We start from the raw sequence: 13,676 nt of genomic DNA on the forward strand, positions 1-13,676 counted from the left end.
TATTCTTGTGTGATAGGCCTGGCTTTTGGGTCTGGCGGCCTTTTAGGTCACCGTTAGGTCTATCCCTCGACATTGTTTGGGGCGTTCCAGAATAATCCCTGGGGGATGCGCGAGACAACAAGGCACTTGAAACACATGTCTACAGCAATCTCATTTCCTAACTGAATTTGATTGCTATATAAATACACCGGGTAAACGCACTATTTTTGAGGTACCTCTATACCTATTTGCCCACATGTAATTGGACTTGATGGCCGTATGAATGCACCAGGAAGCGTAGAATTTCTGATGCATTTTTGTCCCTATTTGTGATATTTTATTTAACTTTTTTTAATTCATTATCATTATCCTTTTTACTTTATTGATTTTTAATCTATCTTACCCCCCTGTTTTGGTGATCTACACTGTACCCTGTTTCGGGGTTCAGGAGGCGCACCTTAAGGTGAAGGTATTTGCCACGTCACTCTGCCGATAGGGTTAATACCTGGAAGCGAGGCTTGGCTTATGATCCTATGACGTTCGTATGAAAACGAGGTATGGCCCGCAACCATAGGACGTACGTTGCGGATACGCACATCTGACGTTCGTGAGTGATAGTGAGGCTTGGCCTACGTTTTTTGATCACTAATGTTTGTGACATCTAAGATGGCCGCTGACCCAAAGTGAGGCTTGGTTAAGTATATGGTTATAAAAGGGGTGACGTCGCACGCCGCCCGTGCCCCTGGACGACGTAAATTATTACGAAACGCGTAGGGCGGTGCGAACGTGTCGACGTCACCCCAGTCGTGTTCGTTTCTGTGGACCAGGAAGGACGGGTTGGTCTCTGCGTTGGCGTGTATCCGGCCGGTGCACGTCTTTGTTTTGAACCTGCTTTTAAAGTCTTTTATGTAAGTGTTTACGTTCGCTTTTAAGAATTAAAGTCATTTGGTTTTACACTATCTGGAGCCTATGTTTTCCCTTATGTGACACCACGTCGAGTTGGGAGTGAGTAACAGCCATAACCCCATCGCGTGGAAGATTCGTGACCATCTGAGGAGGAGGCGCTATCCGGATACCCTTTGACTGCTGCTGCTTGTGGTGACCCTCTGTAACGGGGGGTCGCTTGGATCTGGTAAGGAGCTGATTCATTTATTTCGGTGATGGGATAAGCACACCACATCTTTGGAGAAGATTTTCAATTTGTGTATTTGCAATCCAGCCGTTTGGAACTTTTCTTCACTGCCGTACCTCATTTGAAGTTTTGTTTCACTGGTGTTCATTCACTATATGGACATTTATTTTTATTTTATTTTTTCATTTTTTTGATATATGACTGTATGGACATTACATAGAGTGTCTCTGAACACAGATTTATTACTTTCCCGATAGGTCATTTATGCTTAATAGCGAATATACATTTTTTTTCATATTCTTACCTTTATGGTTTAGGGGTTTATACACAGAGTCTGATACACATATATTGTGTTTGGGGAATTCACATTATTGATACGCATTTACTTTTTTGTTTTTTGAATTTAATTGCACTTATCCGTATATGGTTTATACCACACTTTGGAGGTGGCCTTTTGAGACACTAGATACTAAGACCCACAGTGTGGGTCTGGTACTTTCATATACCCTAATCATATTGGGTACTTTGTGGCTAGCGCAGTTCTTCTTCTTTCTATTTTTGTTTGGTGTATTTTTGGTATACATTTGAATTGCAGCTTCCGTTCAACACTATTTGTTTTTTTCCCGTAGCGCAGTTTTTCCCCTCTTTTTCCTAAATATGCTAGTTGCCTGGCTGTAATGCTGCTGTAATGACTTCAGAATTTCCTGGCCTACTGACCTGACATAAACATGCTAATTAGGTGTTCTGACTTCAAGCGGAGTTCTGCTTAAAAAAATAATAATTAAAAGTCAGCAGCTACAAATACTGCAGCTGCTGACTTTAATCGGACGCTCACCTGTCCCAAAGGTCCAGTGATGTGGGCGTACAAAGCCCTGCTCATTTCCCCCTCCTCTCTGCAGCGCTAGCATTGTAACTGTTTGTACCTGACTGTGGTTTCACAGCCGGGCACCCACTGCGCACATGCAAGCCACAACGCTTGTTGTGACAGGCCGGACAATCACCTGGGGCCTTTGACGTGTCCCAGATGATTGCCGAGAGGGAGGGGGAGAGGTGATCTCCCTTCTGGTGCTGTGGTGCTGTGGTGCGATGGAGGAAGTGGGAGCTGGGACCCTCTGAAAAGAGGGTACTGGCTCCCCCTCCAAAAAAAGACTTGCCAAATGTGGCATGTCAGGGGGTTACCTCCCTTAAACCAGAAGTTCGATTTTTGGGTGAAACTCCACTTTGACCTGTAAACTTTAAGTTATACACTTTATTGGTTAACTCAATATTTATAGAGCTTTGCAAGCTTATGCTACTCTTTAGGTTTCTTTATGAAGTATTACACAACACTGCATTTAAACCATTATAAAGTAAGACCCCTTTCACACTGGGGCGTTTTTCAGGCGTTTTTCATGCGCTTTAGCGTTAAAAAATACGCCTGAAAGAAGCCGCAACTGCAATCCCTATGTAAAAGCCTGAGTGCTTTCACACCGAGATCCCTTTCATACTGGGGCGTTTTTCAGGCGCTTCAGCGTTAAAAAATACACCTGAAAGAAGCTGCAACTGCAATCCCAATGTAAACGCCCGAGTGCTTTCACACCAAGGCGCTGCGTTGGCAGGGCGTCAAAAAAAGTCCTGCAAGCAGCTTCTTTGCAGCGCTTTTGGAGCGGTGAATAAAGCGCCCCTTCCCATTGAAATCAATGGGAAGCGCCTGTAAAACGCCAGAAAAACGCCTGAAAAACGCTATTGGCAGCAGCGTTTTGTGGTCGCTTTTAACCCTTTATTTGGCCACTAGCAGGGGTTAAAAGCGCCCCAATAATGCTCGAAAAACGCTGGTAAAGCGCTGCTAGTTTAAGCGGCGCTTTACGAGCGTTTTTTGGGCGCTGACATTGTGAAAGGGTTCTTAAAGCACTTGGTCTTTCACATTGGGACTGCAGATGAGGCTTCTTTCAAGCGCTTTACAGGTGCTTTTTTTAACGCTAAAGCGCCTGATAAACGCCTGAAAAACGCCCCAGTGTGAAAGGGGTCTAAGAGGGACATGCTGGCATTGGTAGAGGTAGGAGGTAGATGCAGCCTGCACATTATTTATCGATTGCTTCTATGCAATCGATGGTAGAACCCACCATGGTCTGCTTGTTTATCTTTAAGACTCCTATGACATACAAACGCACTTTATTCATATTTCAGTACTTTGCTCCATATGGTAGGGTTTTTTCAGTGCTATGTGTTTAGGGGATTTTGGGCTATAGTTCTGTCTGCTTTTCGGGAGCTGCAATGTGCTTTTGTAGTGTTAGCGTTAGCTGTAGAAAGCTGTAGCTGTAGAATGAGTTTATTTACAGCGTTTTTGCAGTAGCGGTTTTCAGCCATTTTCAGGTTTTTTTTAGCTGTTGCGGTTTTTATCTGTTTTTAACAAAATTATACTACCATAAAAGCTTATGGCCCAAAAACTTTGATATATGCCGAATAGCTGCATTTTTCAGCTTTTTTCAGAGTTAGAACATTTTTACAGCTGAAAAACTCCTCTTAAAAAATAGTTTTTTTTTTCCAGCCAGAAAACACCCCTGCCAAAAACTGCTGATAACAACTTATGTGCACATGGACACATAGGATAACATGCTGGGGAGTTTATTGGCTGCAGAAAAAAAAGGCCCGAAGCCAAAAACAGTAGCTGCAAGGTGCATAAGGCCTTATTCAGCAAGGCAATAAACAAACACAGTTTCAGTGCAAGGGGGATTTGTACAACAAGTGCATAGCATAAAATAAAACAAAATATCTGCTTGTCTGAGCTCCTAACTAAACTCAATCAGCTCCTGGTTAACAGGGTGCCCCCTAATGGGTTCTCCAACAAAAACAGGAAACACCTACAGTATACTTTTTTGTGAGCTGTAATCAGCAGTTTCTTCAGACAGCAGCAGGTTACCACAGCAGTGAGAGCACAAGAATGTCTCGAGCATCAGTCAGCTTATGTCTATAGGGAATGCGGACATCTGGGACTAATATTAGGATCCAACTACACGACAGATGTGGAACTAGGAATGGAGAATGTATTCCACCTAATGCTCTACAACGTCTTCAGGCTTTAGAATCCAGAACAGAACATATTAAGATTATGAGAAAAAGAAAGCTAATTTTCTCCACATCAGCCACATATTTTGGAGCCCCTCGCTATTTGTATGTGAGAAACCTAGATGACACACATACAAATCATCCACAATTCTGGCAGCCGAGGCTTCACAACCCTCCCTTTCTGCTCAGACCCATTGGAAGAAGCACATTTTTCCAATATACAGTGGATGTGTGACAGTTCATCAGAAATCCATTGCTGGGTCCCTGACCTGTCTTCTACAGAAAACTGAAAGTCTTGAAGAGTCAGAAAACATCCTGTGACTCTTGCATTGTTCCTTTTGTTCCAAGCATCCATTGTGGAGGTGACTGGCCCATAATCAGTTAGAACCATCTGCCTCAATAATTGCCTACTTTATGGGCAAATACACCTCAGCAATAATGAATATTTGCAGATGTTTCTGGCTTATGTGTGCTACTGGATATTCTTTACCATTATTTCCTGGAACAAGTATGCCCCCAGTCAAACAGCTCCCCTGGTCTGGTATGAATTTTAAAAGGGACCACATGCAAAAAATAAACAAAAAAAATTAAGGTGTGAGCCACCACCACCCCTCCAAATTCTATACCAGACCCTTGGGGAAATCCCACATTAAAAAATTCAAACCAGGCCCTTATCCAAGCTGGCAACCTGGCAAGCCAAGAAAGAGAAGGATTAGCATGTACCCCCACCTCCTGAACAATAATGTGCTACATGCCCTTAACATAGGGGTTGCCCATGTTGATGAGGGCAAGGGCCTATTCCCAACAGCTTTGGCCTGGTGGTTGTGGGGGTTTGCAGGCAGGGGGATTTAGGATGGGGGCCAAATGCCCCTCCCTCTCTTTCCTGTCATGCCAGGATGCATGCTTGGATAAGGGTCTGGTGTGTGTTTTTGGGAGGCATCACTCATTTTTTTTAGCTTTCAGTTCCCCATTACAAATCTATACCAGACCTAAAAGGCCTGATATAAATTTGGGGGGATTCCTGTGCCTCTTCTTTGTGTGGGGGATCTCCTAGTAACTTTCATTTCAGATCTTCATTTAGGTTAAAGTCTGGTATAGATGAAGGGAATCCTTGACCACGGTTTACAAATAGAATAAAGCCACTGGAAACTGTCAGTTTGTTGGGTAGATGGCAGATGGCAAGGTGGTCCTCATTGGTGATGAAACTCCCACAAAGCTGACATTAATCATACTTAAAAGCTGGCATGTTTCAAGGGACAAGTCCTCTTCTTCAAAGCAAAGCCCATACATTATATAATTCCATGTACAATTTTCCTTTAGATTTTCCAAAACCATATAATATGAGGTCAAACCTAAACACTTTCAATTTGTATACAATCAGGAAGGCCCTTGCACTATACTGTATAATTGGAGGTAAATCTAGAGGAAATTGTAAAATATATGACCAGCTTTAGTCTGTGTACCTCTTCTCCTCTTAAATATAGCACCCATTTACAGCCCCTTCCTATAGAGTGGGGGGGACCAATGCCCCCCCAGAGACCAGCCTCCAGAGCTCAAGTAAATATCGCAAGTGTAAACTGTAGCCAATTTAGTTCTCAATAAAGCATATTTCATACCCCTCAAAAATCCAGCACTCTTTAAGGCCATAAACAAAAGGCAAAGGAAAAAGCAGCAAGCACACCCTCTTATTGTTAATACATACTAGAAATACATTTCCCACCAGTGAGAATGAGAATACATTAACCACTTCCGGACCAGTTATACTGCGGCAGGTTGGCTCCCCTGGGTGAGCTGTTTTAGCTATACGTCGGCTCGCTTTGAGATTACTAGGGGGCAGTTGCGCCCCCTTGTGGCACCCGCGATCACTCTGCACAGAGACAGAACGGAGATCTGTCCATGTAAACAGACAGATCTCTGTGCTGTCAGGGGAGAGGAGACTGATCTGTTGTTCATACTAAGTATGAACAACGATCGGTCTCCTCACCCAGGCAGTCTCATCCCCCCACAGTTAGAATCACTCCCTAGGACACACAGTTAACCCCTCGATTGGCCCCTATTGTTAACCCCTTCCCTGCCAGTGTCATTTATTCAGCCATCAGTGCATTTTTATAGCACTGATTGCTGTATAAATGTCAATGGTCCCAAAAAGTATCAAAAGTGTCCGATCTGTCCCCCAAAATGTCCTGATAAAAATTGCAGATCACCGCCATTAATAATAATAAAAAATTATAACAAAAATGCCATAAATATAGCCCCTATTTTGTAGATGCTATAACTTTTGCACAAACCAATTAATATACCCGTATTGCAATTTGTTTAGCCAAAAATATGTAGAAGTATACATATTAGCCTAATCTGAGAAAAAAAAATGTTTTTTTTTTTTTTTTTAAATTGTTGATATTTATTATAGCAAGTAAAACATTTTTTTTTTCAAAAGTGTCACACTTTTTTGTTTATAGCGCCAAAAATTTAAATTGCAGAGGTGATCAATTACCACCAAAAGAAAGCTCTATTTGTGGGAAAAAAAGAACATCAATTTTGTTTTTGTACAAAGTCACATGCCTGCCGAATTATCAGTTAAAACAATGCAGTGCCGAATTGCAAAAAATGGCCTGGTCATTAAGGGGGCAAATCTTCCGGGGCTGAAGTGGTTAAATAGATGAAATAGCATGGTCACCAGTGTTTTAGATTCTGAATAATATACCTTAAAATAGAAGAGTTTGCCATTCTTGGAGAGCAACACTTGTCTTATTGGCCAGAATTAATCATCACATCAAACTCTGTGGGTGATCTGCGGCAGTCTCCAGTGCTCTCCAGTGGCATGGGGGGGGGACGCTGCTGATCACTGGAATGCAAGCTGAGCCAGGAAACCAGAAACCAAAAGTTCAATCCTGGAAGTGCATCTGTGATCCCTTTCCCTGTTACATGAAGAATACAGATACACTCACTAAGTTGACCCCTGCTCACAACAATGAAGCACAAGGACAAAGTAGCAGCCGGAGGAAATCACTGCAAGGGTGCACTCTCACAACATAAGAAATAATAGTACATACTGTAACACAAACAAAAAAAATACATTTAGAAATATGAAAATTACATACAGCATGACAGCACTGATTATAGGGGGCACGAATAGAAACAAAAAAGCAGTCTGGTGCAGATGGGAGAGTACACCCATTCCAACAAGTCTTCAATTGTGGGTCACAATATGTTGTTTACGACCTGCTGTGCCTTTTGCCGCGTACACACGACCAGACTTTACAGCAGAAAAGGTCCGATAGTCTTCCCGACTGAGTTCTGACAGACTTTTGACTGAGTTACGACGAACTTGCGACTGAACGGACTTGCCCACACACGAACGGATCAAAGTCCATTTTTTTTGAATGTGATGATGTACAATGGAACTAGAAAAGGAAGTTCAATAGCCAATAGTCAATAGCTGCCCTAGCGTCATATTTGGTCAGTCGGGCCAGCATACAAATAAACGGTTTTCCTGATAGAAATTGATTCCGTCAGACAGATTTGAAACATGTTCTATTTCTAGGTCTGTCTGAATTTTTGAAGAAAAAAAAGTCAGATGAAGCTCACACGTGTTCGTAATATCCGTCAGAATGATTCTGTTGGACCTTTTCTGCCAGAATGTTCGGTCGTGTGTACGCGGCATAAGTGGCCTCTTATATGTGGGGTCATGTACCATTAGGGTATGTTTTGGAAAACATAAGAGAAATATCTTGAAGAGCTATGCCAAACATTCAGTCCCCCATCATTTTCAGGAGGTACACAACAAAGAACCTGATGGGTTGAGAGTATTTGAGATCAAAGTGATCACAAGAGATGCTGATGCTTCTGGGAAACACAGAAGGGTCTTCACTTGAGGAGCTTTTTTGGACCCATTGTTTGGGCAGTTATTTTTTATAATAATTTGTTGTCTGTGTATACAGTATATGTGTGCATATGTATATAAAATCATGTATTTATCTGAATTTATACATGTGCACAATTAATTTAGCCTAAATATTTTGCTACCTCTTTGTTTCTATTCTCAATTAATTTATTTACAGCATTTATTATGTACTGTTATTTCTTTTTACATGAAAGTGCACCCTTGCAGCGGTTTCTTCAATTTACTTCTTCTCTGCCCTTGTGCTCTATTGATAAGAAGAACTTAGTGAGAGTACTCTTCTTGGAGTAGGGAAAGAGTTCCTGACTCAGCTTGAATTCCAGTGATCGGCACTGTAGAGTGCTGGAGACTGCTGCCAATCACCCACAGAGTTAGATGTGATGATTATTTCCAGCTAGTGAGACAGGTGTTGCTCTCCAATCATGTCAAACTCTTTATTGAGGTATTTAAGGTATATTATTCACAACCTGAAATACTGGTGGACATGTTTTTTTCATCTAGTTAATATACTGTATTTTCACTTCACTGGTTACTAAATATATCACGCTTTGCACTTATGTTTACTTGAGTTCTGGGGGTTGGCCTCCAAGAGTGTTGTGCATTAGCCCCCCCCATAGATGAGGTTGTAGATAGGTGCTCTATTTAAAGTATTTAAAGGAGAGAAAATACACAGACTTGCTTTGTTCTGAAGAAAAGGGCTTGTCCCTTGAAACAAATCAGCAGCAAGTCTGATTGATGTTAGGGGTTGTGTAAGTTTTTCGTTCAGAATTTTTTATTTTATGTTAAAATAAATTACATGTACAGAATATAAGACAAATTATGTGATACCAGAAATAAAAAGTAGACATATTGAAGTACGGATGATACAAAGCAAAGAAGAATTTCAAGATATTCTTGTGGGAATGACAATAAATGGCCTTATATATTTTAGAATTTGAAAACATTCTTATAGCTGAGTTTTAAACATTTTAATCCCAAGAAAATATAAATATGTCTAAAAGAAAATATATGATTTAAAAGTTTTGACCATAACTTCTAAAGTATGTTTATAGTAAGTATTATATAGTAGTAAGGGAAGAACATAAAAGGTATATAGGAGGGGAAGGGGAGGGAATAATTCTCCGGAGGAGGTTTTATATATCATCTAATGTTGTAATTCTATAAAAAATCTTAATCACCATAAGGGGTTGTGTAAGTTTCATCTCTAATAAGGATGACCTTGCCACCTGGGTTTATGTACAGTGCTTATAAAAATGGAAAAATTACTGTGCTAGAAAATCAAAATATATAATGATAAAGTGAGCAGCAACTCAAAGTGACATACATACAAATTAGAAATAAACATTGACCGCTGAGAGATGAGGTGACCTGCTGACCATGTGAGACCTCTTGGATGGTGTTGGGATCTTCCAGTCAGAAGTGAGATATATCCAAGACCTGTCATCAGACTTCCGCTCAGGTTAAAGGCACTGGCTGGGTATAAGCCGCAAGCTCCAACTGCTTGCCATCTGGTAAGCGAGTCTTTTATGTGGTGGAGGTGTATTCACAGTTTGGTGTGTTCCCATGGATTCTTATGATGAACTTTCACCGGGATACTCACTTTAATAATTTCACGGTTCATTATTGGATCTCTTATGGACTTTAATTATTCAGATTAATTCACTATTTCATTATTATTTAATGGTGCAGATTTGTTATATCTATGTACAGTGCTGTTTTACCCTATGGCTGTTGTAAGTACAGTATCTCACAAAAGTGAGTACACCCCTCACATTTTTGTAAATATTTTATTATATCTTTTCATGTGACAACACTGAAGAAATTTCACTTTGCTACAATGTAAAGTAAGGAGCGTACAGCCTGTATAACAGTGCAAATTTGCTGTCCCCTCAAAATAATTCAACACACAGCCATTAATGTCTAAACCGCTGGGAACAATTAGCCATTTTTCCTCCCCGGTGTCATGTGACTTGTTAGTGTTACAAGGTCTCAGGTGTGATTTGGGGAGCAGGTGTGTTAAATTTGGTGTTATCACTCTCACTCTCTCATACTGGTCACTGAAAGTTCAACATGACACCTCTAAAATCTAAAAAAAAGAATTGTTGCTCTACATTAAGATGGCTTAGGCCAAAAGAAGGTTGCCAAAGCCCTGAAACTGAGCTGTTGCATGGTGGCCAGGACCATACAGTGGTTTAAAAGGACAGGTTCCCCTCAGAACAGGCCTAGCCATGGTCAACCAAAGAAGTTGAGTGCACGTGCTCAGGGTCATATCCAGAGGTTATCTTTGGGAAATAGATGTATGAGTGATGCCAGCATTGCTGCAGAGGTTGAAGAAATGGGGGGGGGGGGGTCAGCCTGTCAGTGCTCAGACCATATGCTGCACACTGCATCAAATTGGTCTGCATGGCTATCGTTCTAGAAGAAAGCCCTTTCTAAAGATGATGAACAAGAAAGCCTGCAAACAATTTGCTGAAGACAAGCAGACTAAGGACATGGGTAACTGGGTCTTGTTTTCTGATGAGACCAAGATAAACGTATTTGGTTCAGATGATGTCAATCGTGTGTGGCAGCAAAAAGGGAAGGAGTACAAAGACAAGTGTGTCTTGCCTACAGTCAAGCATGGTGGTGTAAGTGTCATGGTCTGGGGCTACATCAGTGCTGCTGCCACTGGGGAGCTACAGTTCATTGAGGAAACTATGAATGCCAACATGTACAGTGACATAGTGAAGATCAGCATGATCCCCTCCCTTCGGAAACTGAGCCACAGGGCAGTATTCTAACATGATAATGACCCTAAGCACACCTCCAAGGTGACCACTGCCTTGCTAAAGAAGCTGAGGATAAAGGTTATGGATTGGCCAAGCATGTCTCCAGACCTAAACCCTATTGAGCATCTATGGGGCATCCTTAAATGGGAGGTGGAGAAGAGCAAGGTCTCTAACATTCACCAGCTCCGTGATGTCATCATGGAGGAGTGGAAGAGGACTCCAGTGGCAACTGGAAGCTCTGGTGAACTCCATGCCTAAGAGGATTAAGGCAGTGGCGGAAAATAATGGTGGCCACACAAAATATTGACACTTTGGGCCCAATTTGGACATTTTCACTTAGGGGTGTACTCACTTTTGTTGCCAGCGATTTAGACATTATTGGCTGTGTATTGAGTTATTTTGAGGGGATAGCACATTAACACAGTTATACAAGCTGTACACTCACTACTTTACATTGTAGCAAAGTGTCATTTCTTCAGTGTTGTCACATGAAAAGATAGAATAAAATATTTACAAAAATGTGAGGCGCGTACTCATTTTTGTGAGGTATTGTATGCACTCATTAGATTTTAGATTCTAAATACAATTTTGTTGGTAATGCACTAAACCTTTGCACCCTTTTGTTTTATTTATAGATGCACCACATGTTAAAGGCATCCCCCAAGTATGTTATTCAATAGAATTTTTGTATGTTTAGTGTTTCATCTTAAGCATTACTAAAACCACTGTAATTTCTTTTGCTTGGGTACATGCTCCCCAAAGAAGTGCCTAACCCTCCAATGCTATTTGCATGGCAATTTGTAGAAAATTAGCCTAGAAAATAGCCAACCTTTTTTTTTAACATTCTGGCTCCCATTGACTTCAAAAAGGCTTGGTTTCAGCACCCAAACGTTAATCTTGATTGCCAAACTTCCCCCAAACTAAACCCAGGAATGGTTTTCTTTTCTGCTCTAAGAGTCATGTTTGTCTTTAGTTATTTTCCTCTAAACTGTATTTTTTTAAGATCAGCTAAATTGCATTTGATTTGTTCCCTTTGGAATATCTTTATCATTTTTGTCCCTTTTCCGTGTCACATGAAAGGATGATTTAAAATGTGCCTAGCACCAGACTTTTCAGAATGTTGTGGGGTGGCTGTGGGGGTGTAGTGCTGCTGATTATATTCTGAGATCTGAGAAGGAAATTGGCCCTGATGGTTCATCATGGTCACTGGTGGGGTATATCCCATGGTAAAAAACTTACAGATCATGGCTTACCTTGGCTTAAAATTAGTCCCTATTCCTAGCCATTCACTGGTCTTTATTAACAATGTGGAACTAATTATAAAGGCTAGAAAATGTGTGCTAATGCCCTTTGGTATGCAGAAAGCACTGCTGAAGCTATAGCGATATATCCTGTATATAAATGTGTCCACCATTTTTTGTACCATACATACATTCCCTTAATTATTTTTATTTTTGTACTTTTATCCTTGTAATAGATTAGTAATACAGTGCCCAGCAAATATATGCCTCATTATTTTTTTTAAGAATGTTTAAATCACATAGCAAGCAGTTATTTTTAAGATATTACTCATAAAACAGTGGACATCAATTAAGACAGATATGTTAGAAACTGCATTTCTAAAAACTACGGTTCAGAAAAAAAATATATATAAAACAATACCTTCTCCCCTTTACTGCCTTGTTTTCCTGGGATGCCATTTTCTCCGGGCAATCCCTGTTACATAAAAAGAATATTAGAAAAGATTGAAATGGAAACAAACTATTTGTAACATTACATCAATCATACTTTATGTTGTGCACAGTATAAGAGGGAAGTTTCAGGAAAAAAACTTTTAAATAAGGAACTTTGAAGCAAAATAAAGGTCAGTGCCTATCTGCAGCCTCACCATTGCCATCAATGCAGCCTGATCAATGCCCACCTGCAGCCTCACCATTGCCATTAATGCAGGGACACGGATGGGGGCGGGGACGTGCACCGACAGCTTGCATACAATGAGAATCTCCTATGATAGACAGAACAGTGGTCCAATGGCTTCCCAGGAGATGGAACTTCCTATTATAGAGGCCGCCAAGTAAACAGATTCTCACTGTGTGTAATCTGATGGCGCTCGTCCCACCCCCCTCCCTGTCCCCTCTGAGGCAGCTAAATTTGTAGTATTGGCGTATAACACGCACATGCTATTTGCAGCCAATTTTCATGGTGAAAAAGTGAGCGTTATACGCCAATAAATACAGTATTTCCCTAAAACATGTATTATATTTTTGTTGGTGTGAATTAGCAAAGCAAAGCAAAACAAAACCAATCTTGTTCCTCCACTCAAACTGCCCTAACAGTTTAGGCCCATTCAAAGAAGAGATGAATAAAAACTTGAAAGTCAAGTTTCTATCTTCAACTGTCCTAGATATGGCCATTATGATGTACAATCTTTTCATTTTGTATATTTTAAGTGTATCCATTTGGCAAAAGGATAATACAACTGGAGAGGCACAATAGCTTTAATCTTCATTAGGGCTACCGTGGAAAAGAGAGAGGCAGGCACTCTTATAGGTACTTTTCAGCGCTTAGGTAAAAAAGGTAATTGAAGGCACATTTACTGTAATCTTGAAAATCTGTTTTAGGACTTGTTAATAGTTTAGTTAAAAAAAGAAAATGAAGCAAATATGTTTGGCCTGTCACAGCCAACTAATCTTAAGAAAACTAGGAAAATTAGGTACGAAAACTCTACTAATTGTGCACTTAGGCCTTGCTTGCAAAATTATATGTACATTTTTTACATGCTTCTTTCAGTTGAAATCTACGCAGAAAAGGTTTTTAAACCCACAAAGTGCAAAGACAATATATCCACATC

General features: G+C 40.6%; 1 protein-coding gene across 3 annotated transcripts in view; it reads right to left on the minus strand.

Annotated features, from left to right (window-relative positions):
- Positions 1–13,676, minus strand: part of COL19A1 (collagen type XIX alpha 1 chain) — a 1,105,372-nt gene that overhangs the window by 329,390 nt on the left and 762,306 nt on the right. For all 3 annotated transcript variants that reach the window (XM_077487416.1, XM_077487415.1, XM_077487417.1), the window contains exon 25: positions 12,488–12,541. In XM_077487416.1, the coding sequence (XP_077343542.1) occupies positions 12,488–12,541 (54 nt within the window). The remainder of the gene's footprint in view (positions 1–12,487; positions 12,542–13,676) is intronic.

This window comes from Lithobates pipiens, unplaced genomic scaffold (assembly GCF_037356315.1).
Source record: "Lithobates pipiens isolate NorthernLeopardFrog02 unplaced genomic scaffold, aLitPip1_a1.2 Scaffold_18, whole genome shotgun sequence".
Taxonomy (NCBI): domain Eukaryota; kingdom Metazoa; phylum Chordata; class Amphibia; order Anura; family Ranidae; genus Lithobates; species Lithobates pipiens.